General features: G+C 40.9%; 1 protein-coding gene across 1 annotated transcript; it reads left to right on the top strand.

The window, feature by feature from the left end:
• The first annotated feature begins 21,555 nt into the window (after positions 1-21,555).
• LOC104423440 (hypothetical protein) lies at positions 21,556-22,209 on the top strand. The gene has a single exon (XM_010035932.2). The coding sequence runs from the start codon at positions 21,556-21,558 to the stop codon at positions 22,207-22,209; it is 654 nt and encodes a 217-aa protein (XP_010034234.2).
• The last annotated feature ends 3,172 nt before the right edge of the window (positions 22,210-25,381 follow it).

Genomic DNA, 25,381 nt, shown 5'->3' with positions numbered 1-25,381 from the left:
AATGAAAAGAATTTCATTATGCACTTAAGAATGGGTCATAGTGCTTCCTTTCCTTATTCTCAATGCTCCATATGCCCTCTCGCAAAGCAATCACGTACACCATTTCCATCCAGAAGCACTCGTGCTAGTGAAATTTTCTCATTGATTCATGTGGATGTTTGGGGGCCTTATCATGCAGCCAATCATGATGGGTCTCGTTATTTTCTCACCATAGTAGATGATTATTCTCGTGCAACATGGATTTTCTTAATGCAGTCTAAAAGTCAAGCTTATTCTCATTTAAGGACATTCATTGTTCTTTCGAAAAATCAATTCGGAAAGTCAATTAAGAAGATCCGTACTGATAACGGAAGGGAATTCTTCAACCATGATTGCACTTCATTATTCTCATCTCATGGAATTCAACATGAAAGCTCTTGTGTATACACACCACAACAGAATGGGGTGGTTGAGCGCAAACATCGACATCTTCTGGAAGTTGCTCGAGCCCTGAAATTTCAAGCAGCAATTCCAGATGAATATTGGGGAAATTGCATTATTACAGCTACATATCTTATCAACCGAATGCCTACTCGAGTCCTCAATGGACAAACGCCTTTTGAGCTGTTATTCGGGAAATTACCAGAACGGACACATCTCAAAGTCTTTGGATGCTTATGTTATGCAGCTGTAATGGGCCCTCGAAACAAGATGGATCCTCGTGCTCGACGGTGCATATTCATGGGATACCCTAATCTGCAGAAGGGATATCGGGTTCTTGATTTGTCTATAAAGGAATTCTTTGTCAGTAGAGATGTTATCTTTCATGAAAATGTCTTTCCATTTAATGACAAGGTATCCTCACATGGAGAATCAGGTACAATCCATACTTCCTGTCCTCATTTACTTGATGAGACAAGATTTTCTGATCCTGATTACATACCATTAGCAATATCAGCTAATGAACCCTCTGTGATAATGAATACTTCGGTAGCAGCACCTACTTCTGATGAAAATCAGGTTCCAGAGAATGTTTCAGGGAATTCAATGGAAGATTTCTCTACTGATGAAGAACTTCGAGATACTATGCCTACCTCTTCCAGAGAAACAACCTCTTCACCCTCAAGGGTGGATCCTCCAAGACGTTCTGGTCGAGCTGTGCGACCTCCTACCTGGACAAAGGATTATGTCTGCGCTTCTCTCAACAAACCAGGTATCAAATATCCCACTTCATCCTATGTTTCCTTTCATAATTTATCACCGGAACATAGGTGTTGTGTTAGTCAATTATCAGAGGATAGGGAGCCTACTAGTTATAATGAGGCATCTGCTGATCCACGATGGCAGAAAGCCATGGAAGTAGAATTACAGGCTTTAATTGATAACAAGACCTGGGATCTCGTCTCATTACCATCAAATCGTAAATCCATTGGCTGCAAATGGGTTTACAAGATTAAATATCGAGCTGATGGCTCTATTGAAAGATTCAAGGCACGTTTGGTTGCCAAAGGATTCACTTAGCGAGAAGGATTCGATTATCATGAGACATTCTCACATGTAGCTAAAGATGTTACAGTGCATTCATTCTTGTCAGTTGCTGCTATTCATGACTGGTCTCTACACCAAATGGACGTCCATAACGCCTTCCTTTACGGTGATTTAGATGAGGAGATATATATGGACGTTCCTCAAGGCTTACGAAGACAGGGGGAGAATAAAGTGTGTCGTCTTCGTAAATCCCTTTATGGATTGAAGCAAGCTTCTAGACAGTGGTACTCTAAATTTGCAGGCGCCCTTACCACAGTAGGCTTCAAACAGTCCAAACATGATTATGCCTTATTCTCCCGGACTAAAGGTATGTCATCTATTTATTTGATGATATATGTTAATGATATTCTCATTATGGGAAATGATAAAATTGCCATAGAAGGTTTTAAGAAGTTTCTGCATGCAACTTTTCACATAAAAGACTTAGGAGCACCTAAGTATTTCCTTGGCATCGAAATTGCCCGATCTATACAAGGCATTTCCCTCAGTCAGCGGAAATTCATAATGGAGGTTATTTCAGAAGCAGGTCTTTCAGGGTGCAAGCCAACAGTTATTCCCATTGAGCAGAATACTAAGTTGACTACTGCAGAATATGACAAAGGCATTTCTCAGGATGATGATCTCACATTGGAAGATCCTTCAATCTATCAAAGGCTTGTCGAAAAACTCATATATCTGACAATGACCAAGCCTGACATCTCTTATGCAGTGCAGACACTTAGCCAGTTCATGCACAGTCCGAAACAGTCACATATGAACGCAGCCCTTAAAGTTGTCAAGTACCTAAAGAAGAGTCCGGGACTTGGAATTCTCTTATCTAGAAGATGCAACATGGAAATGACAGCATATTGTGATGCAGACTATGCGACTTGTCCCATGAGTCGAAGATCTATCACTGGATATTGCATTAAATTGGGTGATTCTTTACTCTCCTGGAAGACTAAGAAGCAAGCCACTGTATCTCTGTCTTCAGCTGAAGCAGAATATCGTGCTATGGGTAAAACTACCTGTCAGATAGTGTGGCTACGAGGTCTTCTTAAGGATCTTGGAATACAGGTACAAGGGGCAACAAAGCTATTATGTGACAATGATGCAGCCCTAAAATTAGCATCAAATCCTATAGTGCACGAGAGAACCAAGCATATAGAGGTGGATTGTCACTTTACACGAGACAAAATTTCAGAAGGAGTCATCAAAACAAGAGGGATTGTGACGACAGAACAACCTGTAGACATCTTCACCAAACCTCTGTGTCAAAGACAGCACACATATCTTTTGAACAAGCTAGGTGTCTTAGACATATACAAGCCACCAACTTGAGGGGGAGTGTTGAAAGATATGCGGCTTTGACAGAGGATGGATTGAGATCCAATTACGATCCGATTACGATTTGTACAAATCAATTTGAGATTAGATCTAGATTAGATTGATTGATTTAGATTGATTCATAGGATCATTAATTTCCTTTCTGTCTTACATCTTGTATTATATCTACTAAGGCTGTACATCATATTCATTATTGAAGACAATACAATACACAAAATCTCTCTCTACGTCTTCGATCGTTTCCTCTTCATCTGTTCTTCAATTCCTTTCATGAGCGACCATTTTCGTCCCTTATAGCGAGAGTGAATGCCCAATTTCTTATTGACGCTTCCATTTCCTTTATTTACTTTGTAATCCCTGGTTAAGGTCAAGCACTGAATAAAGACAGGACATAAGTACCGTGAAACAATTGATTTTAATTTGTTCTTGCGACCATTCAGCCAATTTTTGTCTCTCATTCCTTGGTTCCATGGTGCCTCAACCCCCATTTTGGAAATGATAATATTCGGATAAACTAAATATCTTTTATCTTGTGCCATGCACATGGATTGCACGTACAATGGATGTGCAACTCACGTGCAAAGTATGAATATGAACACGTGCAACTCTATGCGACTGCTTATGTGAGTTAATATAGGGGACTGAAAGTAGAGAGAGAGAGAGTACTCAATTTCATTGTATATAATTCCACTAAAAAAAAGTAAAATGGAGAGGGAATGAAAACATGTCCTTGCTCTAATAAATTAGAGGAGGGGAGCACCTGCCCGCCGTCGTGATGGTGGTGGAAGGCCGACCGTCCATTGACCAGCAGGAGGCGGAGGACGCGAGCGGGTGACCAGGGGTTGGTGACCAGGGGTGAGTGAGGGCAGCTGGTGGTGAACCCGGTGGGGACGGGGATGCCGCAGATGCCGGGGATGTTGGGGACGGCGTGTCTTGGGGGGGGTGATGTTTGGATTGAGAATTGAGCAAAGGCCGTAGGGGCCACGTGTCTATCCACTGAATGAGTGAATGGGCCGGCCCCATGGCGATATGGAGGAGCCAGCCCATCCAATATATTTTTCAGGATATAAAGAGATGATTGGGTGGAAGAGATAAGGTACTAAGATGGTGATGACCTATGTAGCACGGACACTCTCCGGAAGCCTTCGTGTTGTGTCCGACACTCTGACACGTCTCGACACGCTCCGACACGCGGTCAACGAGTGTCGAAAAATCCGACACGTGATCAACTCTTTCCGACACGCTTCGACATGCGAGTCCAGAATTTCGACACGCGATTCCGACACGCACGGAGTCAATTTTAAAAATTCATAATACTTGAGGGGTCAAAATATAAATATACACAAAGAGGTAATAAAAGAAGTAATAAAATTGCTATAAATATACACACAGGTCAAAAAAATTTCAGTTTTATTTTTTAGATTTTTTTTAAAAAGTCTTTTACTCTGAAAGAAGTAATAAAAATGTTATATATGATAAATAAATAAATTTAAAAATATCATTTCAGCATTTTTCTTTAAATAATGTTTTTTTCCTCTAAGTTTTGTGTATTATTGTAACAAATTAAAATAATGAATGATATTATTTAATATTTTTTTGTGTAAATTAATTCTAGGCTATTTTTATTATTATTTATTTATGTATATATAACGTGTCGGAACGTATCGAAATTATCTATTTTTAAGAAATAACGTGTCGTGTCGTGTCACGTGTTACGTCTCCGTGTCAGTGCTACATAGGTGACGACGCCACCGCCCTTGACTTTGATAGGGTCACATAGTTTTTCAAACTCATTTCTTTCCTTGCATTTAATTAGGGTCAATTTGTTTCGGAAAAAAATTCATAATAAAAAGTATTTTCAAATTATCATTTCTTAGAATTTTCTTTTCATTTTTCTGTATAGACAATTCATGTCTCTAACTTTAAGCGTGCATATTTTCTTTGACTACAAATGGTTTTTCACTAACTAATATTTAGCAAATCAAAAGCGGGAAAATGTACAAAACTAATTTGTGGAAAATATTCACTTAAACAAATACACTCTTAGCTTGGAATACTACCTTTCAACTAAGGCCATCAAACAGATAGGTCAGGTTGGGTTTAGGCCAAGTCGAAAATGGTCTTAGGGGCCACGTGTCTATCCAATGAATGAGTGAATGGGCCGGCCCCATGGCGATATGGAGGAGCCAGCCCATCCAATATATTTTCAGGATATAAAGAGATGATTGGGTGGAAGAGATAAGGTACTAAGATGGTGATGACCTATGTAGCACGGACACTCTCCGAAGCCTTCGTGTCGTGTCCGACACTCCACACGCGTCCCGACACGCTCCGACACGCGGTCAACGAGTGTCGAAAAATCCGACACGTGGTCAACTCTTTCCGACACGCTCCGACATGCGAGTCTAGAATTTCGACACGAGATTCCGACACGCTCCGACATGCGAGTCCAGAATTTCGACACGCGATTCCGACACGCACGGAGTCAATTTTAAAAATTTATAATACTTGAGGGGTCAAAATATAAATATACACAAAGAGGTAATAAAAGAAGTAATAAAATTGCTATAAATATACACACACAGGTCAAAAAAAAAATTCAGTTTTATTTTTTAGATTTTTTTTTTAAAGTCTTTTACTCTGAAAGAAGTAATAAAAATGTTATATATGATAAATAAATAAATTTAAAAATATCATTTCAGCATTTTTCTTTAAATAATGTTTTTTTCCTCTAAGTTTTGTGTATTATTGTAACAAATTAAAATAATGAATGATATTATTTAATATTTTTTGTGTAAATTAATTCTAGGCTATTTTTATTATTATTTATTTATGTATATATAACGTGTCGGAACGTGTCGAAATTATCTATTTTTAAGAAATAACGTGTCGTGTCGTGTCACGTGTTACGTCTCCGTGTCGGTGCTACATAGGTGACGACGCCACCGCCCTTGACTTTGATAGGGTCACACAGTTTTTCAAACTCATTTCTTTCCTTGCATTTAATTAGGGTCAATTTGTTTCGGAAAAAATTCATAATAAAAAGTATTTTCAAATTATCATTTCTTAGAATTTTCTTTTCATTTTTCTGTATAGACAATTCATGTCTCTAACTTTAAGTGTGCATATTTTTTTTGACTACAAATGATTTTTCACTAACTAATATTTAGCAAATCAAACGCGGGAAAATGTACAAAACTAATTTGTGGAAAATATTCACTTAAACAAATACACTCTTAGCTTGGAATACTACCTTTCAACTAAGGCCATCAAACAGATGGGTCAGGTTGGGTTTAGGCCAAGTCGAAAATGGTCTAACTCATGTTGACTAATTTAATCCATTTTGATATATTTTCATGCAATGTAACTTTAATGACTCATATTCGACCAAACACATACCCAACTCATATCCGATTTGACCTGTATTATCAAAACACATTAATATTCTAAGAAAACCATTTTCTATGAAAATAATCGTATTTTCTGGTATTTGACTAAAATTTGAAAATAAACAAGAAGATATTTTTCACTATTTAGTAATTAAAATTTTTTACTCATGCACCACTTTCAATAATTTTTTTATTATTATATTTTTAAATCGATTTTTAATTATTATTATTATTATTATTATTATTATTATTATTATTATTATTATTATTATTTGTCTTTTCTTTCTTTTTCTTTTTCTTCCTCATTGGCCAGTTGCCCACCACAACAAGGCCGAGTTCACCCAATGTTGACAGGCTTGGGCCTCACCAGATCCAACGACCTGGGCGAGCCTCGCCCAGGTCGCCGAATATGGCAAGGCCTTAGCTCACTCGAGGTTAATAAGGCAAGCTTGGTCCTCACCAAATCTAGTGACTTGGGTGAGGCTCGAGACTTGCCCGAGGTCGCCAGATGTTGGCAAGGCTTTGGTGACCTCAACCAAGGCTTAAGCCCCACCTAGGTTGCCAAATTGGGTGGGGCTCGAGCTCACTTATGGGCGGTCGCCAGCCACTATCATGGTCAGTGATAAGCCTATAAAAAAGAAAAAAAAAAGAAAGAAAAGGAAAAAAAAAAAGGAAATTGAAAAGTAATGAGTTTGGTTGAGTTATTAATAGGTTATAATTTATAAATGGAATTGGGATAAACCCATTTACAACTTATTTTTCAATTGAGCTCTATTATAATAAACCCATTTCCAATCCATATTAAAACTTCAGCCGACCTAATTTTTACCCAATCCATTAAATGGTCAAAAGTTTCGACCATCCATCAAAACTACGAATGGTGCTGCACACCACATCCATTCCATCAATTTGTTCTGATACATTTGAATGTCGCCATTCCCGACACCTTGACTTATTTTGGATATGAAAATGGCCGAAATTTCTAAAGTATATAAACACGGACATGCAAAATTATATACAACTTTTAGGTCATACTTCTTTTATTGATGAGTTACATCGCCCAAATTTGTCTATGGTTGATATCCGTAATTTGCGACCCATCAATTAGAGGTATGGTTGAGGGGAGTTTTTTTTTTTTTTTTTTTTAAATCAGGAGTGCAGCAAAAATATCACTCATGATTTTTCGAAGTTTGATTGTTATTTAGAATTTCTGAAGAGAAAGTAAAAACAGAAGCTGTGATCACGTTTGATAGGGCGAAAACAAAGCCATGAGCGGCTACTCTTGTCATTAGAAGGAAATAATTGGCGAGGAGCTGAGATTTAACTTGCTTTGATCAAAACCGGTTGACATAGAAAATAACCTCTCCATTCTGTGAGAGAGCATGGAGACTCAAAGACTCCTTCTGAAACCGAATCGAAAAAAAAAAAAAAAAAAAACAAAATAAGGTGAAGTTCAGAGAAGCAGACTCAGTTAGAGTATGTAAGAAATTATAGAACAAAAAGGAAGAAAATTATTTGTACCCAGCGAACACCCAATGCTACCTCAGGTATAGTGGTGACGACCTTGATGCCACTCCTTTTAATATCAAAGGCTTCACAAATTCACCATAAAAGTATCTTTTAATCAAGACAGAGATTTTGAGCAAAGAAGAAATTGAAGCCGTCATAAAAGATCACGATACCTCGAAATTCTACATTTGCTGTCCCCTTGGCAGGCTAATTCGATGTTCGCCTTGATCGAATCTGATCTGCTCGGAAGCTTCGGGACTTTCTGCAGTCCGCAATACGTCGGCGGGTTTCGATTTTTTCTTCTTTCATTCGCGCCCACACTAAGGCACGCGCGTCGCTCTTTTCAATGGATCTGACTCGGACAACGGCCCCCATCATAAGTCGGCGACGCGCCTTTACATGCGCACGATTGTAATTTTCGTGCACGTGCTCCTCCGCGGACATGTTGGGGACTGACGGAACGAAGGGCCAAGTCCAAAGAGAAGTCAACGCCATGAATCTGGGCATGAAATCTTCAAAACTGGCGGCGGTTCAGCTCCTCGCTCCCCGCCCGCGGCGTTCGTCCCTGGAGTTTCTCGGCTCTTGCCTTAGCAGCGTCGGAGGCAGTCGTCCACGCAAAGGAGTGGACTCAGGTGGTAAAAATTAAAGGGTTAAGGGTATAAAAAAATTACAACCTGACTATTTAAAATAAATTTATCTCAAATTAACTTTTTGATGACAAAAATCTTTAAATGAGTGTACCTCTAACAAATTTAATTTTTTTACCACAAAAAATTATAAATTGATATACTTGATAAATTTATCATTCGTTAATTTTCATTAAATTTTACGGTCAAATTATTGTAATAATTGACGGATGTACCAATTTGAAGATTTATTCTCAATTTGTCACAAGTATATCAGTTTAGAATTTTCATTATATTAATTCAGTTTAATAGAAACTAACATGTATAAATTTTTCATAAATGTACTAATCTATGATTTTTTTTTTTGTGTAATAAATTTATCACATGTATACCTATTTAAGATTTTTCATAGTATAAACCCTAAAACTAAGTGATGACTTGCCTAGTAAATTGAAGAATAAATTTCTTTACTAGCATGCCTTTGTCATCGAATGAACAAGTTTTATGATAAAATTCCTCTAATTCTAAAAACAATTATCAACTATTGCCCATATATGTTTATTGTTTGGCATTCGCGCTTCCAAGAAGCACTAAGTTTGACTTTGCCATAAAAAAATGAAAAGAGAAACAACAACCTAACTTTAAGATTTTAATTGTAAATCCTTAAATGACCTAAACTAATGAAATTCGTTACAAAATATTCTAGGCACACAACATTGTTGGAATATTTAAATATCAAATTATACCTTCTTATGTCGATTCAAGTTTTTAAAATAATTGGTAACGATTGCACAAAATCTTATAAACATCAATTAAAAGCTGCATTTCATATCCTCAATAATAATGCTTAAAGTTCGAAGCTAGGAAAAAGAAAGGTAGCCGTAAAACGTACTCTGGAAAGATGGGTCCACAACGAGTATGAAGCAAAATCGAACGCTAGCCAAATCAATTTTGTGAATCAATTCGGTATTGCCGATTCTGTAGCTCTAGGATTACTTCCCCAAGAAGGAAATCCCGCATAAATTGGCCTTCGTCGTGATCGTGGCGCGATGATTCTTTTTCACTGACGTATTTGTCCCCTAATCGAAAAGATTGCCGTTTTCACTACGGTTGCTAGCGACGACATTCTCCGCCGTCCCTCTTTTCCTGCAAAAGCTCGACGTTAAAAGCCACGAATCTTCTCCGACGCGGCTTTGTGGAAGAAATTTTATTTATATATTCACTATTAAGCACGTCGTCATCCCCATCTTTTACCTCCATCTCCTCCTCCTTCAACCCTTTCGAGAAGTTTCATCCCCATGTCCACTGCCAGAAGTTTCATCCCCATGTCCACTGCTGCCACCGCCTCCTCGGCCACCGCCGCCGCCGCCGCCCCCTCCTCCTCTAGATCCTTCAAAATTGTCTTCCGTTCTATGCAGTCGCTGGTCCTCCTCGTTTTCTTGATCGGCGCGGTCATCACCGTCGCGTGGCTCATCCTGAATCCTCGCCCTCCAGCATTCCGGCTCGACTCCCTATCCCTCTCTGGCCTTCCCAATGTCTCCGACGCCTCATCCCCTCCTCCAAAATTCGACGTCGGAATCCGGCTTACCGCCACCAACCCCAACAAGAAAATCGGTGTGGTCATCGGGGCGTCAACCTCTTCCTCGCACTAATTCCGAGCAAGTGCCAGCTTCGTCTCTCTAGCCACAACAACAAATCATCGTCGGAACATTACATCGGTGAGAGACGCCACGGCTCCTTCGAGGTGAAAGCAAGCCCAAGTCCTGGCCGCGGAAGGAGAAGCAAGAGATCATTCCAGTTCACTGTGGACGAGCTTCTGAGGAAAGGGTCGGAGGTGATGTCAGTGAAAATGGACGTTAGTGTCAAGTTCATGCATGCGTATTTGCCAAGCAAGCGAGGGTCGGTGGAGGTGGAATGCAAGGATTTGAGAGTCGGGCTCTCCTCGACACACACCGGGAATTTAAAAGACGGGGGGAAGGATTGCTCGGTTCGCTTCGCTTGATCAGCAGAAAATTAACGGGAAACCCCAAACTTCATCATCACTCGCGGGTTTTCCAATCTCTTCATCATTCACAGCTTTAGTTAATCTTCTCAAGATCCTCATTTCCGTCTCTTTAAAGAACGTTGGTGAACAGTGCATGCATGGATCGCGGGAGTTCTTCATCCCTTTTAGATGGATGGAGTTTCTCTTCGTGTGGTAGTAGTTGCTTCTGTAGCTAGTAGCTCATCGTGTACCTTTTAGGAATCAATCAATCAGATGAAGTTCATTTGAAATTATGCATTGACTTAGAACCCGTCACGTACCGTGAAAAGTGGCCTTCTCTTTTTGTGTTCTTTTTCTTTTTTCTTTTTCTTTTTTGGCTTGGCTTGAAGAAAATCGGCTTACTTTAGCGTGTAACTATCAATTATTAGGCGATAGTTTAGCAGCCAAATAACCAAAAATGAAAAATAAAAACATGAGATTACTCGATCCACCTACAACCATTTTCCCTACTTAGAAAATCACTGTGAATACGTAATAATCAATTGTTGGAAATTGCGCAAAATAGATAAGCGATATGATGTGTGCAACGACCCTAACTTGATACATGCCCTTAGATATTGACTTCTGCTACTTTTACTTTGATAAATTTCATCATTTATTTCGTAAGTTGTGACTATTCTACTATTTGTGTTGACAATATAGCTTGATTTTTTTTTCCCAACAAAGGAAATACCCATTTGTGTTTGTATCGACGCGATGTTCAATGCCCACTTCTCCAATAAGATTCCACCACATCATTTAATACGTTAATCTCATTATGCGGGCTTAGCATACCTTTTATCGTTCTTGGGCAATCATACATCCCGTGTGTAGGGGGCTAATCAAACCGGCCATAACTACAATATGGACAATTTCATTGATCAAATGGGTCGATATAGACACTAGAAAGAATACCTCTCAGTGCTCAAGTGAAGAATTAGAGGAACTCTATGTAGTTTTAATGCGAAAGCTGTGAACCCGACCTGTATATCATGGATAGTGAATTACTGATCGATACAGGCCGAAATCAACGACACCCAAAATTGATGTTCTGACATATGATGTGAACATAGATTTTAGGGCTATGAAGATACTATATTAATGATGGATCTAGACCAAAGGTGTTGAAAGATATGCATCAATCTGGAAGATACACTCAGATTCTTGACCAAATTGGTCTGTACATAAATTAGCTAGAAATCTTAGATTGATAATAGATTTGATTTCTAAATATTTCTTTGCCTTTATTATTTCTTTTATGTACTATAATTACAGAAGCATTGTACATCAGAATATACATTGAATACACGAAATTCACAAATCTCTAGTCTTCTTCATCTTCTTTCATGGTATCAGAGCCTCGAGGCTACTGACCGCTTCCGCTCTTGATCACCTAATCCAGGGGAACTCTGATCTGCAAAACAGACAGATTTGCTTTTTGGAAAACAGGGATTATTTTACTAAAGAAGAAGACTATTTTTCTTACAAACCATGGCCAGCTCTCCTTCGTAGGCTAGTTTCTCTGCTGACAATCAAACAGCGGCTGAAATCTCATCCCAGTTTGCTGCGACGACCCAATCGACGACCCAATCTCTTCAACCTCAGCCCGTGCAATGGCGGCCAACTCATGCTCAGATTAATCTGGGGCAACCCATTGCGGGTCAACCAATCCAGTGGGTACCTTACCCATGGTACATTGGGTCGAGCCCTAATCCATCATTGCTGGTAACATGGGCCACCAAAGCCACGTCCAACCCAAAGGAGCCCACCATCCATAATTGGGGCAAGCCCAACCAACGGGTTGGAGCGGACGAGTGGGTCGAACGGGTCGGGAGACCGGGCAATGGGACGAATCCCTACCCGGGAACTTATAATGCGGATTACCGATTCGGGTCAAGCAAACCGAGTTTAGGGACAAATCCCTACCCGAATTTCGCGCCCGATTTTTGCCGTTTCCCATCGGAGCCATCACTTAGGACAACCGGAGCCCGGAGACCCCTGTATGTCTCAACGGCCCCGATTGCCTGTAATTACGACTAATCAACCTGCAATTAACCGGGCTAGAGAACTATTCCAGGTGGTCTCGAGATCTCAGATGAGCGCTGGTGACAAAAGACAAGGATGGGTTCCTAGATGGAACCGTCTCGATTCCGACCGACGACCGACTGGCGCGATACTGGAGAAAATGCAACCAGCTCATTCGCTTATGGATTGGGAATTGCATTTCTCCAGATGTCGCGGCCGGTCTACCATCACCGGAGGATTCCAAAAATATGTGGGAGAATGTCAAGCAAATGTACGGCAAGCTAGATCGGGCAAGGATTTTTTCTTTAATGCAAGAACTTAGCGAATTAAAGCAAGGAAACATGACGATTTCCGCATGCTACAACAAATTATCGTCTCTGTGGAATGACCTCGAAGCTGCAGAAGAGAAGCTTGAGGGACCAAAAGAGACGCTCGCACAATACCAATCGATGAAAGAGCGAGAAAAGGCTACCCGATTTTTGCTTATCTTGAATGAAACTTACTTGACATTCTGATAGCAGATATTGGCTATGGAACCTGTGACATCCCGATTTTTCCGATTCTATTTTCAATAAATTGAGACGGGCATTTCGTTGGCACGCATATAGTTCTTTTCCGGAGTTGGCCACTCATGTGGAAACTAGTCCATCGGGTGAAAGCGTTAAGAGTTTCTAATGCATCGACTCGAGAATTTGACCAGAAGCGACCTTCGACCGAGCTAGTCTGCAAGGTTCATTACGGCACAATTAAAATCGATTAAAGGTGGAGATAGGTCGACTCGACGAGAGGCATGTCATCAGGTGTGGGTGATTTCACCAGATCGCACAATTCTTGTCGATTGGCACTGGACCGACTTTTCTATCGATTGGGTACCCCGTGTTCGTATTTGAAACCTTGAGATTACCTCGACAACCGAAATTCGCCAATGTTTCAAAGATGTACATTGTGGCTTGAGATGATCAACCACAGGTCAAATGCATAAAAATCTCTAAAAGCTACCCGGTAGGTTGGGCTGCGCTAGTATCGTGCCAAAGTGAAATTAAGTGGAATTGAGATCGAATTCGAAATTGGAAGTCGGGTGTGTCAGCAAATCATTTCAAGATCATTGAATCATCTTTGGAAGATTTTTCATGCAAGTCGAGCTTTTTAGCAAAATAATCAAGAAATGGCTAATTTGGCTCGAGAAATTAGTAGGCCCGCTTTTGGTCGTACTTTTGGGACTTAAGTTGGTTCTATGGACAAGTGAAGATGTGAATTGAAGTGTGGTGACATTGGATTAATTTTATGGACTTCAATTTAGTTCAATTGGAAGAGAATTGATGAGAATTGAAGAAAGTGAATGTACAAGAATTGGACCCCGGCGGAAAATGGAATTGAACCCATTGGAATAAGGTTGTGGGAGTTTTGAGTGAGTGGAGTATGACATCATGGATGATGTCGTGGTGACGCCATTTTTGTGGGATTAAAGAAAAAAAAAAAAAAGGAAAGGGAATGGTCCCATCTCTCTCTCTCCTCCTTCTCTCTTCTTCCTCTCTCCCGTGCGATTCCTCCATGGAAGTTTTCTTCTTCTTCCTCGGACGCCCAGCAGCAAGCCCGAGCAGCCATGGCCGTCGTGCACCGCCAGCCGGAGCTCCTCGCCGTCGCAGCTTGCCGCCGTTTGGTCCCTCCGCCCCGCTCCGCCCAGCTCGCGCCAGCAGCCACCGTTGTCGTCCTCACTTGTCTTCGCCTCCGGGAGGTTGTTCGGCCAGCCAAGGCCGCGAATCGGCCGCCGTGAGCCACCGTGCGGCCCCGCCTTAGCCCGCCGGAGCTTCACCTTGCCTCCGCCGCCCTTGGCCGCCCGAACCGACGCCGGATCTGCTCCCTCTCGGCCCCGATCAGCAACCCAGAAAATGGGTATGGCAGCCCATGTTTGGCTCGTTTTGGCCGCCTTCCCGAGCCCGGATGCTCGGCCCGCTTTGAGGAAAGTCGATCCTCGCGTCGTGCTCGTCGTTTTGGTCCGCTCGGCTCGCTAATCCGGTGAGTTTAACTCACTAAACCTCGCTTAGAGGGTTAATGATGCTTTAGGTGTGTTTAGTTTATGTTAAGTGTTATTAGGTGGTTAGTTTAATTTATTTAAGTGTAGATTATATTAATGTGCTTGATTAACTTAAATTGTGTTTAATTTAAAGTTAAGTGGGTGTTTATATTAATATAATCATTGATGTGACATAAAGGAATTTACTTTTGATTTATTTAAATATCCCGAAATCATTAAATAATTTAATAATATATTATTATTCGAAATTATTAAAATATTATTTAATTATTTTCGGAATAAATTTAATTATTTATTAAATTCCGAAAATTTTGGTCGGGACCCTAAATTCTCAGAATTTCGTCGGTCGCATTCAAAAGATACATTCGGATTTTGAAATTGATGATTGGATATTATAAATTGAGTGTGGATTTCGAAAACTATGGATATTATTATTTAATTATTTTCGGAATAAATTTAATTATTTATTAAATTCCGAAAATTTTCATTGGGACCTTATTTGCTCGAATTTCGTGCCGATCGTTCTTTGTGCATTTAGAATTTGAAATTGATGATTGGTTGTGATGAATTGAGTGTAATTGTGATTTATAGGGGTTCTTTATGAAATTCTAATTGTGGAAATTGATGGGCGATTGGCCGTTATATGCCACCTACTAGAGGTCGCGCCCGATGGGGCCGTTATATGCCACCTACTAGAGGTCGCGCCCGATGGGGCCGTTATATGCCACTCCGATAAAGGTCGCGCCGATGGGGCCGTTATATGCCACCTATTAGAGGTCGCGCCCGATGGGGCCGTTATATGCCACCTACTAGAGGTCGCGCCCGATGGGGCCGTTATATGCCACCTGATAAAGGTCGTGCCCAACGGGGCCGTTATATGCCACCTACTAGAGGTCGCGCCCGATGGGGCCGTTATATGCCACCTGTTAAAGGTCGCGCCGAGTGGGGCCGTGATGCCACTGATTCTAATTTTGCCGAGTGGGCCGTGATTGTGAGCAATGATTGATTTGCTAGAATGACATGTAATCGGCCGAGTCGATTGATCGCTGAGACGATCCAAGTGGTTGAATTGTTTTGATAATGTGATTGAGCCATGGTTGTTTGGTTATCATAATTGTACGTGGTTGAATTATATAAATTGTGCTAACCCGAGATGAAGGCCGAGGCGAGGTAAGTCTTCGTGTGGTGTGGCTAGGCCACCCGGCGTATTTTCTTTCTAATAGGGGTTTAGGGGTTGAACTTGCTGAGACGTTGTCTCGGTGGTTATTGAATAACCATTTCAGTCCCGTGTGAACGGAGCGGCCATATAGCTTTGGTTGGCATTGAGGAGTTGCAGAGGTGAAGTCATAAGATTGGAGAACGTGTCCGACTTGTAGGTCGTAGGACAATTCATTTTTAAGAGCCGGTCTTTTGTAGACTTTTGGCCGTAGACCTCTGTTTGTATTCCGTTGAATTATGGAAGTGTTATGTTGTGGTTTTGCTTTTGCTTTTCTATCCCGTATTTTATTGTCGGGGATTTGTTTCGCTTCCGCATGCGTAAATAAATGAATGGGTCGGCGACATATCCCGGGATGTCGCATTTTGATCGACCGTAGTGGGATGTGCGCGCGCTCGGGGTTCGGGGCGTGACAGAACCCGTGCCACCTCTCGGGCGGATCTTTCAATTAGCTGTCCAGGAAGAAAGCCAGAGGCTCGCTTCATTAGAACTAGCGAAAGGAGGAGAGAGCTTCGCTTTGGCCAGTCGCGGCGAGCGGCAAAATTGGACACCCAAAACCCTAGCACACGAAAAAGGGGGTGAGCTAGGGTTACGGGCATCCGGATCTGAGGATTCCTGTCTCCTTAAAAAGGGAGGAACGAGCGGCTAAGATTTGCCGTGCGGATCGGACGGCCCAAAAGGGCCTATCTACTCGTCCGGATCCAACGGACGAGATGAGGGGACTTGGAAGACATCTGACGGTGGCGGCATTTCCCTCGCATCCGACGGTGGGAATTATTTCTCGGGATCCGACGGTGGAGGAATTTTCTCAGCATCTGCAAAAAAATTTTAACCCAAAAAAGGGTAAATTATATTGTGATTTTTGCAGAAGGCCACACCACACAGTGGAAAATTGCTGGAAATTACACGGTAAACCCGAGAAAAAGGAAAAAGAATTTCTGCAGGTTATCGGGTTGGTTTTTCTAATGCTGATCGGTCTATTACAAATGACCAATACCAGCAACTAATGCAGGCAATACATAAATTAGACACCTCAAACAAAGGAGGAAATTTCTCAAGTATTTCTTGTTGCTTGATCAATATTATTTCCAGAAAAACCTGGATAATTGATTTTGGGGCAAGTGATCATATTGTTTGTGAGAGGGCATTATTTTCAAATATTCATGAGGATTTAGAATTTCCTATTTCTGTTCAATTACCAAATGGAAATAGTACTCATGTCAAAATCACTGGAACAGTCAAACTCAGCCCACAAATCACACTTCAAAATGTTATTTTCCTTCCAGAATTTCAATTCAATCTTATTTCTGTGTCCGAGTCTGCAGAGAAAATTCTGTCGTGTATTGTTTGGTTCGACTCTTGCTTATTTCAGGCCCTTTCGGCGGCAAAGTGATGGGCTTGGGTAGTCTTTCTGAAGGATTATTTCTATGGAAGAATTCTCCAAGTAATTTATCTTTATTTCCTTCAAATAAAATGTCATTGTGTAACACGACTACCAATGATAAAGACTACCTTTTACATTCACGTTTGGGTCATAGTGCTTCCATTCCTTACTCTAAGTGTCAAATATGTCCCATTGCAAAGCAATCACGCATTCCTTTTTCTCTTAGTAACAATCGTACCATGAATATTTTCTCTTTAATTCACATAGATGTCTAGGGTCCTTATCATACCCAACATCATGATGGGTCCCGATATTTCTTGACGATTGTGGACGATTATTCTCGTGCCACGTGGGTTTTCTGATGCAGTCCAAAGGACAAGTTTTCTCATACTTAAAACTTTCATTGCTCCATCCAAGAATCAATTTGGAAGATCTATTCAACGAGTTAGGATAGACAATGGCAGGGAGTTTTTCAATAATGACTACGGTTTACTCTTATCATCTCAAGGAATTCTTCGTGAGAGTACTTGTGTTTATACTCCACAACAGAATGGAGTAGTGGAGCATAAGCATCGTCACCTATTAGAAGTTGCACGTGCATTAAAGTTTCAAGCATCTATTCCAGAAGATTATTGGGGTGAATGCATAATTACTGTAGCATATCTCATCAACCGTATGCCAACTCGGGTTCTCAATGGAAAAACTCCATTTGAATTACTCTTCAAGAAGAAACCGGAATTGAGACACTTAAGGATATTCGGTTGCTAGTGCTTTGCTACTGTCTTGGGTCCTCGAAACAAAATGAGCCCTCGAGCACGACGCTGCATATTCATGGGTTATCCGAATTTACAAAAGGGTATCGTGTCTTGGACCAATCAACACTAGAATTCTTCATCAGCAGAGATGTAATATTTCACGAAGATGTTTTTCCTTTCAAGGAAAGGGATTCTTCAAGGAGGCATCAAACACTTCTGGTAAGTCTTTCTCTATGGAAGAATTTCCACATATTGAATACCTTGTCACAGAACTCAAGCGCTAATTACTCTAATGGCTTCGAGATCTCGCACCAGAAATTACTGAAAATTCAAATGACGCGGTTCAAGGAAATTTCTCCATGATCGAAGAGTCCTCCAATGAAGTTGGCAATACGGAAATATCCTCAACTCCCGTTCAAGTGAATCCTCCTCGACGATCTGGTCGGTCTACACGACCGCCAGCCTAGACACAAGACTATGTTTGTGCATCCCTAAACTCACCAGGTATTCATTACCCAATATCGTCTTATGTTTTGTTCCATAGACTCTCACCGGAACATAGATGTTGTGTGAGTTGAATATCAGAGGATATCGAGCCATCTACTTATGAAGAAGCAGCCAAAGACCCAAGATGGCAAGAAGCCATGGGGGCTGAATTGCGAGGCACTAACCGCAAATGGGACTCCGGGATTTGGTCACTCCACCACCAAATAGGAAACCCATCGGATGCAAATGGGTTTACAAGATCAAATACCGCATTGATGGATCCATTGAGCGTTACAAAGCTCGATTGGTGGCCAAAGGATTTACTCAACGGGAAGGGTTTGACTATCATGAGACCTCTTCTCCCATCGCCAAAGACGTAACTGTAAGATCATTTTTATCTGTTGCTTTGCTATTAATGATTGGCCATTACATCAAATGGATGTGCATAACACCTTTCTGCATGGAGATCTAGAAGAGGAAATCTACATGGATATTCCTCAAGGATTACGGAGACAGGGGGAAAATAGAGTATGTCGTCTCCGTAAATCTCTTTATGGTCTTAAGCAAGCTTCTAGGCAATGATATGCCAAATTTGCCGATGCTATCACTTCTACGGGTTTCAAGCAGTCCAGATATGATTACGCCTTATTCACATGGAATCAAGGTACGTCATTTATTTATCTGATGATATATGTTGACGATATCCTCATTATGGGAAATGATAGAACTACGATAGAGAGATTCAAAAAGTATCGCACCTTACTTTTCACATTAAAGATTTGGGAGCACCCGGATACTTCCTTGGGATAGAAATTGCTAGATCTGATCGCGGGATTTCTCTTAGTCAATGGAAATTTGTGCTGGAGATTGTATCAGAGGCAGGATTGTTAAGATGCAAACCATCAGTCATTCCAATTGAGCAAAATGTGAAATTGACCACCAAGGATTATGATGCCGGGACATATGAAAATCATGATCCCGTCCTTAATGATCCTTCAGGTTATCAGAAACTCGTTGGGAAACTTATATACTTGACTATGACCAGACCCGACATATCATATGCAGTGCAGACTCTCAGTCAGTTCATGCATAGTCCTAAGTTGTCTCACTTAAATGCTGCTTTGAAGGTCGTGAAATATTTGAAGAAGTGTCGGGACTAGGGATTCTTTTATCCAGAGATTGCAGCATGGAAATGTTAGCATACCGTGATGCGATTATGCGACTGTCCTATGAGTCGACGATCCATTACAGGTTTTGTATTAAACTTGGAAATTCTCTTCTTTCATGGAAAACCAAGAAGCAGGCTACCGTATCATTATCTTCAGCCGGCGAGTATCGAGCTATGTCAAAGACTACTTGTGAGATCATATGGATACGGGGACTACTTGGGGATCTTGGGATAAAATTGAAGGGTCCGACTAAGTTGTTACGTGACAACGATGCCGCACTCAAACTTGCAGCAAATCCTATAGTTCATGAAAGATCAAAGCATATAGAAGTGGATTGTCATTTCACTCGAGACAAGGTTCAAGAAGGAGTAATCGAGACCAGAGGAATTGGAACGGAAGAACAACCAGCTGATATTTTCACCAAACCTCTATATCAAAGACATCATGCATATCTACTAAGCAAGCTAGGAGTCTTGGATATCTACCAGCCACCAGCTTGAGGGGTAGTGTTGGAAGATATGCATCAATCTAGAAGATACACTCGGATTCTTGACCAAATTGGTCTGTACATAAATTAGCTAGAAATCTTAGATTGAGAATAGATTTGATTTCTAAATATTTCTTTGCCTTTATTATTTCTTTTCTATACTATAATTACAGAAGCATTGTACATCGAATATATATTGAATACACGAAATTCACAAATCTCTCTAGTCTTCTTCATCTTCTTTCAAAAGGCAACTTGGATCGGGTCATTGCTTGGTCCGAACATGAAGTGCAGTGCACGAAGGCCAGATAGACCAACATGTCTCCCACCGTGTTTCACAATTTGCTATTTACAAATCTTGACGAGAGAGAGAGAGAGAGAGAGAGAGAGAGAGAGAGACGTACACTGGAAGAACCTACGAGGTAGAAATGTCGAGCGGGTTTTACATGCCGTTCGCCTTCTCGGTTCCTTCCTTCGCGGACATAAGATGATGCCATGTGGTGTGGGGATCGAAGGAACCTAAAGCCCACTTCCAAAAGTAAGTCAACCCACTTGTGCATGCACGGACCTTCAAAACCAAAAAGACGTACACTGGAAGAACCTACGAGGTAGAAATGTCGAGCGGGTTTTACATGCCGTTCGCCTTCTCGGTTCCTTCCTTCGCGGACATAAGATGATGCCATGTGGGGATCGAAGGAACGTAAAGCCCACTTCCAACCACTTCCAAAAGTAAGTCAACCCACTTGTGCATGCACGGACCTTCAAAACCAAAAAGCGGCGGTTCCAGCTCCTGCCTGCTTCCGCGGTTTTCATACGAGCAGTTTCTCGCCTCTTGCCTTGGTAGCGACAGATATTACCGTCCAACTACTCGTTTCTTCCACCATAAAACGGCGACTTTGGGAAATATATCCCCAAATTTCAGCTTTAAAATTTCTTTTTTCGGCACGTCATTTGTCATCAGACAGACGAGTTTTCTATTAAATTCGTTTAATTTCAAAATATCCCGTTTACCCGTTTGGCCTCCGTACCTTCAAGAAGTACTTACTAAGAGCCCGATTTGAGATACTACAGTATAAAACTCAAGAGTTTAAAGCTAAAGATAGAGGTGGTAGTAAAAATATGATATGGAAAACAAATGGGTCCACCGTAAATATGATGCAAAATTGAATACTAGCCAAATTATTTTATAAACTGATTTGGTAGACCGATCTCACTCCAAGATTACTTATGATTTACACGAGAATATGCCCAAAAGTGCAAGATTAAGTCTTGTCAATACAACGCCTTTTTTCCCCCCAAGAAGAAAAATCCTATTTGGATTTGTTCTCGCCAACGTCATACCATGGTGATTCCCTTTTCACTTAGGTAGAAAACGCACGAGCGAGAATACACGTTTTCACTACATTTTGCTCGCGGCGACATTCTCTCCCGTCTCGCCTTTCACACCAGGAGTAAAAGGGTTAAGAAGCCGCGAATGTTCTCGGACGTAGCGAAAATTTTGTTTGACCCTTTATTATAAAAGCATATCGTCGATCCAGTTTCTTCCCTCCATCACATCCTTCTTCACTACTCTTAGGCAACGGAGAAGTTTTCTCCCGATGGCTACCTCTGCCATCACCGCCGCCGCCCCCACCTCCTCCTCCAAATCCTTCAGAATCGTCTCCCGTACGATGCAGTCACTGGTCCTCCTCATTGTCTCGATTGGCACGGTCATCACCGTCGCGTGGCTCGTCCTAAACCCCCGCCCTCCCGCATTCCGGCTTGACTCCCTGTCCCTCTCCGGCCTCCCCACTGCCTCCGATGCCTCATCCCGTCCTCCAGGACCCCACGTTCGGATCCAGCTCACCGCCACCAACCCAAACAAGAAACTCGGCGTGGTCATCCAGGACGTCAACCTCTGGCTCGCAATAGTTCACTGCAAGTGCCAGCTCCCTCTCTTGAGCCCCAACCACACAGCATCGTCGGAGTATCCCATCAACAAAAGGAGCCAAGAAGTCCTCATCTTCGAGGGCAAAACAGCCCTGAGGCCTTGCCGAGGAATGAGGAAGAAGAGGCCGTTTCAGTTCCCTGTGGGTGAGGCAGTGATGTCCGTGAAGATGAAGGTTAGCGTCAAGTTCATGCATGCATATTGGCCGAGCAAGCGCATGTCGGTGAAGGTGGGATGCGAGAATTTGAGCCTCGAGCTCTCCTCATCGACACGCACTGGGAAGTTAAAAGATAGGGGGAAGGATTGCTTGGTTCGCTTCGCTTAATCAGCAGAAAATTAATGGGAAAGCTCAACTTTTCATCATTACTCTCGGGTGTTCCAATGATCAATTTCCTCATGATCATCATTTCCTTAACTCTGAAGAACGTTAGTAATAGTGGATGCATGGATCATGGAGTTCTCCATTCCTTTTTGAATGGATGGAGTTTCTCTTCGTGTAGAATTAGCTGCTTCTGTAGCTAGTAGCTCATCGTGTACCTTTTAGAAACTAATCGATCGAATGAAGTTAATTTTGAGATTATTATGTATTGTAATAAGTAAGCTCAACTTCGCGATCATGCTTCAGTTGTGTTTACAATCATCAGGTGACGATCTTCTTCCTTTTAGCTTTCCAGTGCGCGTTGAGAGAGAGAGAGAGAGAGATACGTACGTTGGTAGAAATTAAGGTAGAAATGTTGCGAGTGGATGGAGAGGTCGATCGGTAATGACATGCATAAAGTCAACTAATTATAGAGCCATATTTTATGTTCTTCTTTGTCGTGACTGCAAAGGTCAAGGGTGGAACACGCAGGTTGGTGCCTTCTCGGCTCCTTCCTCTTTTAAGTCAATTTACTAGAAAAAGCTCAGAAACGAACGGCGTCAACTTCTTGCCCGAATCAGATATAAACAACGACGGATTCCGTTGACTTCTACGCCAAAAACAATCCGCTGACCTAGGTTGACTTAGATCCCATCATGTCTAAATAAAACCGGCTTTTTATTTTTATTTTTTTGGCATGCCGTGGCTCGGTCTACTTTAGCATGTAACTATCGATTACTAGGCGATACTTTAGCGTCCAAATAGGCAAAAAGAATCAGCATATTGCACGATCCAACTACATTTATTTTCCCCATGTGGAAAATCACTACGAATACATGTGGCCTAAACGGAGTGCTCGATTGTTGGAAATCACACAAAATAGATAATTATTATGGTGCATGCAATGACCCTAACTTGATATTCGCCCTTACAGATTGACTTCCACAACTTTCTCTCAAATAAAGTTTCACCCTTTATTCCTTACGTTGCAACTCCACTACTATTTATGTCGATAGAGTGTAGACATTTTCATTATAAACGAATAGAAATAGCATTAATATTTAACAAGACTCAATGTCCAATGCCCAATAATTTAGTAAGAATCCAACGCATCTTTTAATATGTTAATCTCGTTATTGAGACTTAGCATACCTTATATATATATATATATCTACATGTATTGGCTGATTTTCATTATTAGTCCTTTCCTAGGCCCATAGTATCACATATTGGCCCACGTGCTCAAGAAGCTCAACCATATAAAGATGGGCTCAGCCCACTTCTCTTTTTGCTTGTTCATGAGCAAGCAAAGAATAATTAGCCAACTTGGAGGCCGAGGGACCAACTCAAAAATCAACTTTTGATATTATCCAGCTTCTAACCTCCTTGTTTCCTCGATCAACGCAGTCATCGCCGTCGTGTGGCTCGTCCTGAACCCTCGTCCTCCAGCGTTCCAGCTTGACTCCCTCTCTCTCTCTCTGACCTCCCCAACGTCTCCGAGAAGGAGAAGGAGAAGAAGGAGGAGAAGAAAATCGGCATACTTTAGCGTCTAACTATCAATTACTTGGAGAGAGGAGGAGGAGATTACTCAATCCAACTACCTCCATTTTCCCCGTCTAGAAAATTATGTAATAAAAGATTGTTGGAAATTCCACAAAATAGATAATTGATATGATGTGTGCGACGACCTTAACTTGATATCCACCCTTATAAATTGACTTTCGCTAATTTTACTCTAATAAATTTCATCATTTAATTTGTAAGGTGTGACTCTTTTACTATTTGTGTTGACAACAGAGTGTAAACCTTTTTTTTTCTTCAACAAAAAGAAATACTGAAGACGCGATGGTCATTTAATTCGTAAGTCTTCTTATGCAGGCTTAGCATACCTTTAATCATTCTCAAGAAATCACATATCACGTGTGTAGGGGCTAATCAAACTGGCCATTATAAAATATGGGCAATTTCATTGATAAAATGCGTCGATATAGACACTAGAAAGAAATTTCTCAGAGCCCAAGTAAAGAATAATGGGAACTCTCAGTAGTTTTTATGCGAAAGCTGTGAACCGAACCCGCATATCATGGATAGTGAATTACGGATCAATATGGGCTGAATTTAATGGGAACCGAAATTGATGTTCCAACATATGATGTGGATATAGATTTAAGGGCTATAAATATACTCTATTAATGAATGGATTAGGACCAAAGGCAACTTGGATAGGGTCATTGTTTGGTCCTAACGTGAAGTACAGTGCGCAAAGGCCAGATAGCCCAACATGTCTCCCAACATGTTCCACTATTAACTTTTTCACAAATCTTGACGAGTTCATTTATTAACAAGAGCTTACAGCATTTTAAAAATATATAAAATGCCGACTTGGGGTACGTCTGTTTGTTCCAAAAAAATAAAATAATTTGAAAAATATTTTTCTAAAAATATATGCTCACGTGGCTTGAAATATTCAATCGTTGAACAATGTTTTCTTTATCAACAATAGTTCATGTCTAAATATTTTGTGCAAACAATGAAAATAACTTTCATTTATTCACTTTTGTAACCGACACAAGAGATCAATATTAAGGAAATTTTTATCTTTACCAAAAAAAAAAAAAATATTAAGGAAATTTTTTTTTTCAAATCATTTTTATTTTTGCGAATCAAACTAAGCCTTATGCGCTGTCACAAGCCTCTAATATTTGAAAAACGTTGGTGAACAGTGCAGGCATAAATCAAGGCGTTCTTCATTCCTTTTATAATGGATGGAGTTGCTCTTCGTGTGGTGGTAGTTGCTACTGCAGCCAGTAGCTCATCGTGTATCTTTAGGAATTAATCAATCAGATGAATTTCATATGAAATTATGTATTGTTAATAATTAAGCTTAACTTCGTGATCATGCTTCAGCCGTGTTTCCAATCGCTAGTTGACGATTTGATTCTTCTTTTCAATTATTTTCCTTCATTTCTTTTAGCTTTCCAGTGTGTGTAGAGAGTGCTGGGGAAAATCAAAGCAACAATTCTCTATGAATTAAACCCAATCCAAGATCAACATCTCCCCCAAAACTAAATTGACCGAAATTGACTTAACCTTAGCAACAATCAGCCAATACAACACAACCTCACGATAAGTAAATATA

Source organism: Eucalyptus grandis, chromosome 10 (assembly GCF_016545825.1).
Source record: "Eucalyptus grandis isolate ANBG69807.140 chromosome 10, ASM1654582v1, whole genome shotgun sequence".
Classification (NCBI taxonomy): domain Eukaryota; kingdom Viridiplantae; phylum Streptophyta; class Magnoliopsida; order Myrtales; family Myrtaceae; genus Eucalyptus; species Eucalyptus grandis.
Note: the sequence above shows the minus strand (reverse complement) of the source record. Positions and strands in the feature narration are given on the sequence as shown.

Coding starts and splice junctions, on each gene's coding strand:
- LOC104423440 (XM_010035932.2), top strand. CDS start 21,556: ATGGCTACCTCTGCCATCACCGCCGCCGCCCCCACCTCCTCCTCCAAA.